General features: G+C 55.6%; 1 protein-coding gene across 2 annotated transcripts in view; it reads left to right on the top strand.

Annotated features, from left to right (window-relative positions):
- The window catches only part of LOC135538027 (WD repeat-containing protein 19-like), a 96888-nt gene that overhangs the window by 34258 nt on the left and 57630 nt on the right, over positions 1 to 5000 (top strand). For both annotated transcript variants that reach the window (XM_064964018.1, XM_064964016.1), the window contains exons 7-9: positions 225 to 305; positions 1043 to 1155; positions 1786 to 1959. In XM_064964018.1, the coding sequence (XP_064820090.1) occupies positions 225 to 305; positions 1043 to 1155; positions 1786 to 1959 (368 nt within the window). The remainder of the gene's footprint in view (positions 1 to 224; positions 306 to 1042; positions 1156 to 1785; positions 1960 to 5000) is intronic.

Here is a 5000-nt window from a genome sequence, read left to right as displayed (position 1 = left end):
CCTTCTCTCGTTCTCCCTCCCTCTCTCTGTCCTTCTCTCGTTCTCCCTCCCTCTCTCTGTCCTTCTCTCGTTCTCCCTCCCTCTCTCTGTCCTTCTCTCGTTCTCCCTCCCTCTCTCTGTCCTTCTCTCCCTCTCCCTCCATCTCTCTCCTCTCCCCTTCCCCCCGTCTCCACCTCCCACCCTCCCCCTCCCTCCCCCTCCCTCCCCCTCCCTCCCTCCCCCAGACGTCGGTGCGTTCTGACCCAGCTGATGTCCAGTTCTCTGTGATGAAGACAGACGAGAGGTCTTCCCCAGGAGAGAGCACAGTGAGTGTTGCTGTGTAACATAGAGCTGGGTAACATAGAGAGCACAGTGAGTGTTGCTGTGTAACATAGAGCTGGGTAACATAGAGAGCACAGTGAGTGTTGCTGTGTAACATAGAGCTGGGTAACATAGAGAGCACAGTGAGTGTTGCTGTGCCAGTCTGTTACTGACTGTTCATGAAGCGTTTCCTTACGGGATATAGAGCTGGGTAACGTAGAGCTGGGTAACGTAGAGCTGGGTAACGTAGAGCTGGGTAGCATAGACCTTGGGTAACATAGAGCTTGAGTAACATAGAGCTGGGTAACATAGAGCTGGGTAATATAGAGCCGGGTAATATAGAGCCGGGTAACATAGGGCTGGTATATAGTAGTGCACTATGTAGGGACTAGGGTTCCATAGGGCTGGTATATAGTAGTGCACTATGTAGGGACTAGGGTTCCATAGGGCTGGTATATAGTAGTGCACTATGTAGGGACTAGGGTTCCATAGGGCTGGTATATAGTAGTGCACTATGTAGGGACTAGGGTTCCATAGGGCTGGTATATAGTAGTGCACTATGTAGGGACTAGGGTTCCATAGGGCTGGTATATAGTAGTGCACTATGTAGGGAATAGGGTTCCATAGGGCTGGTATATAGTAGTGCACTATGTAGGGACTAGGGTTCCATAGGACTGGTATATAGTAGTGCACTATGTAGGGACAACCCATATCACTCATCTCTGACCTCTGACCCCATCAGGTGAGCGTTGCCGTGGGGAAGAAGACCCTGTTCCTGTTTAACCTCAACGACCCCGACAACCCCATAGAGCTGGCCTTCCAACAGCGCTACGGACACATCATCTCCTACCGCTGGTACACACACACACACACACACACACACACACACACAGATTTCTTTGGCTATTTCTGTTTGTAACTTGGCATTTTCTCCCCTCCTCCTCCCCTTCCCCCTCATCCCCTCCTCCTCCCCTTCCCCCTCCTCCCTCCTCCTCCCTCCTCCCCTTCCCCCTCCTCCCTTCTCCCCCTCCCCCTTCCCCCTCCTCCCTTCTCCCCCATTCCCCCTCCTCCTCTCCCTTCCCTCCTCTCCCCCTCCTCCTCCTCCCTCCCCCCTCCCTCCCCCCCCCCTCCCCCCCCCCCTCCTCCTCCTCCCCTCCCCCTCCCTCCCTCCTCCCCCCCCCCTCCTCCTCCCCCTCCCTCCCCCTCCTCCCTCCCTCCTCCCCCTTCCCCCTCCTCCCTCCTCCCCCATTCCCCCTCCCTCTCCCTTCCCTCCTCCCCCTCCTCCTCCCTCCCTCCCCCTCCCCTCCTCCTCTCCCTCCTCTCCCTCTCCCCCCCCTCCTCCTCCTCCCTCCTCCTCCCCTCCTCCTCCTCCCTCTCCTCCTCCCCCCCCCCTCTCCCCCTCCCCCTCCTCCTCCCCCCCCCCCTCCTCCCTCCCCCTCCTCCTCCTCCCCCTCCTCCTCCCTCCTCTCCCCCTCCTCCTCCCAGGTATGGTGATGGCTACATCCTGATTGGTTTCTCTCAGGGTTATTTTGTGGTGATCTCCACCCACATCAGGGAGATCGGTCAGGAGCTGTTCCAGGCTCACAACCATAAAGACAGTCTGACCAGCGTCGCCATTTCCTCTGCTCTCAACAAGGCTGCTTCCTGTGGGGACAACAGGTACACACACACACACACACACACACACACTATACACACACACACACACACGCTATACATTTGCATTACATTTAAGTCATTTAGCAGACGCTCTTATCCAGAGCGACTTACAAATTGGTGAATTCACCTTCTGACATCCAGTGGAACAGCCACTTTACAATAGTGCATCTAAATCATTAAGGGGGGGGGGGGGTGAGAAGGATTACTTATCCTATCCTAGGTATTCCTTGAAGAGGTGGGGTTTCAGGTGTCTCCGGAAGGTGGTGATTGACTCCGCTGTCCTGGCGTCGTGAGGGATTTGTTCCACCATTGGGGGGGCCAGAGCAGCGAACAATTTTGACTGGGCTGAGCGGGAACTGTACTTCCTCAGTGGTAGGGAGGCGAGCAGGCCAGAGGTGGATGAACGCAGTGCCCTTGCTTGGGTGTAGGGCCTGATCAGAGCCTGGAGGTACTGCGGTGCCGTTCCCCTCACAGCTCCGTAGGCAAGCACCATGGTCTTGTAGCGGATGCGAGCTTCAACTGGAAGCCAGTGGAGAGAGCGGAGGAGCGGGGTGACGTGAGAGAACTTGGGAAGGTTGAACACCAGACGGGCTGCGGCGTTCTGGATGAGTTGTAGGGGTTTAATGGCACAGGCAGGGAGCCCAGCCAACAGCGAGTTGCAGTAATCCAGACGGGAGATGACAAGTGCCTGGATTAGGACCTGCGGCGCTTCCTGTGTGAGGCCGGGTCGTACTCTGCGGATGTTGTAGAGCATGAACCTACAGGAACGGGCCACCGCCATGATGTTGGTTGAGAACGACAGGGTGTTGTCCAGGATCACGCCAAGGTTCTTAGCGCTCTGGGAGGAGGACACAATGGAGTTGTCAACCGTGATGGCGAGATCATGGAACGGGCAGTCCTTCCCCGGGAGGAAGAGCAGCTCCGTCTTGCCGAGGTTCAGCTTGAGGTGGTGATCCGTCATCCACACTGATATGTCTGCCAGACATGCAGAGATGCGATTCGCCACCTGGTCATCAGAAGGGGGAAAGGAGAAGATTAATTGAGTGTCGTCTGCATAGCAATGATAGGAGAGACCATGTGAGGTTATGACAGAGCCAAGTGACTTGGTGTATAGCGAGAATAGGAGAGGGCCTAGAACAGAGCCCTGGGGGACACCAGTGGTGAGAGCGCGTGGCGAGGAGACAGATTCTCGCCACGCCACCTGGTAGGAGCGACCTGTCAGGTAGGACGCAATCCAAGCGTGGGCTGCGCCGGAGATGCCCAACTCGGAGAGGGTGGAGAGGAGGATCTGATGGTTCACAGTATCGAAGGCAGCCGATAGGTCTAGAAGGATGAGAGCAGAGGAGAGAGAGTTAGCTTTAGCAGTGCGGAGCGCCTCCGTGATACAGAGAAGAGCAGTCTCAGTTGAATGACTAGTCTTGAAACCTGACTGATTTGGATCAAGAAGGTCATTCTGAGAGAGATAGCGGGAGAGCTGGCCAAGGACGGCACGTTCAAGAGTTTTGGAGAGAAAAGAAAGAAGGGATACTGGTCTGTAGTTGTTGACATCGGAGGGATCGAGTGTAGGTTTTTTCAGAAGGGGTGCAACTCTCGCTCTCTTGAAGACGGAAGGGACGTAGCCAGCGGTCAGGGATGAGTTGATGAGCGAGGTGAGGTAAGGGAGAAGGTCTCCGGAAATGGTCTGGAGAAGAGAGGGGATAGGGTCAAGCGGGCAGGTTGTTGGGCGGCCGGCCGTCACAAGAAGCGAGATTTCATCTGGAGAGAGAGGGAGAAAGAGGTCAGAGCACAGGGTAGGGCAGTGTGAGCAGAACCAGCGGTGTCGTTTGACTTAGCAAACGAGGATCGGATGTCGTCGACCTTCTTTTCAAAATGGTTGACGAAGTCATCTGCAGAGAGGGAGGAGGGGGGAGGAGGATTCAGGAGGGAGGAGAAGGTGGCAAAGAGCTTCCTAGGGTTAGAGGCAGATGCTTGGAATTTAGAGTGGTAGAAAGTGGCTTTAGCAGCAGAGACAGAGGAGGAAAATGTAGAGAGGAGGGAGTGAAAGGATGCCAGGTCCGCAGGAGGCGAGTTTTCCTCCATTTCCGCTCGGCTGCCCGGAGCTCTGTTCTGTGAGCTCGCAATGAGTCATCGAGCCACGGAGCGGGAGGGGAGGACCGAGCCGGCCTGGAGGATAGGGGACATAGAGAGTCAAAGGATGCAGAAAGGGAAGAGAGGAGGGTTGAGGAGGCAGAATCAGGAGATAGGTTGGAGAAGGTATGAGCAGAGGGAAGAGATGATAGGATGGAAGAGGAGAGAGTAGCGGGGGAGAGAGAGCGAAGGTTGGGACGGCGCGATACCATCCGAGTAGGGGCAGTGTGGGAAGTGTTGGATGAGAGCGAGAGGGAAAAGGATACAAGGTAGTGGTCGGAGACTTGGAGGGGAGTTGCAATGAGGTTAGTGGAAGAACAGCATCTAGTAAAGATGAGGTCGAGCGTATTGCCTGCCTTGTGAGTAGGGGGGAAGGTGAGAGGGTGAGGTCAAAAGAGGAGAGGAGTGGAAAGAAGGAGGCAGAGAGGAATGAGTCAAAGGTAGACGTGGGGAGGTTAAAGTCGCCCAGGACTGTGAGAGGTGAGCCGTCCTCAGGAAAGGAGCTTATCAAGGCATCAAGCTCATTGATGAACTCTCCGAGGGAACCTGGAGGGCGATAAATGATAAGGATGTTAAGCTTGAAAGGGCTGGTAACTGTGACAGCATGGAATTCAAAGGAGGCGATAGACAGATGGGTAAGGGGAGAGAGAGAGAATGACCACTTGGGAGAGATGAGGATCCCGGTGCCACCACCCCGCTGACCAGAAGCTCTCGGGGTGTGCGAGAACACGTGGGCGGACGAAGAGAGAGCAGTAGGAGTAGCAGTGTTATCTGTGGTGATCCATGTTTCCGTCAGTGCCAAGAAGTCGAGGGACTGGAGGGAGGCATAGGCTGAGATGAACTCTGCCTTGTTGGCCGCAGATCGGCAGTTCCAGAGGCTACCGGAGACCTGGAACTCCACGTGGGTCGTGCGC

The sequence above is a fragment of the Oncorhynchus masou genome, unplaced genomic scaffold (assembly GCF_036934945.1).
Source record: "Oncorhynchus masou masou isolate Uvic2021 unplaced genomic scaffold, UVic_Omas_1.1 unplaced_scaffold_894, whole genome shotgun sequence".
NCBI classification, from domain to species: domain Eukaryota; kingdom Metazoa; phylum Chordata; class Actinopteri; order Salmoniformes; family Salmonidae; genus Oncorhynchus; species Oncorhynchus masou.
The sequence above is the reverse complement of the archived record's forward strand: the minus strand, read 5'-3'. Positions and strand labels throughout refer to the sequence as shown.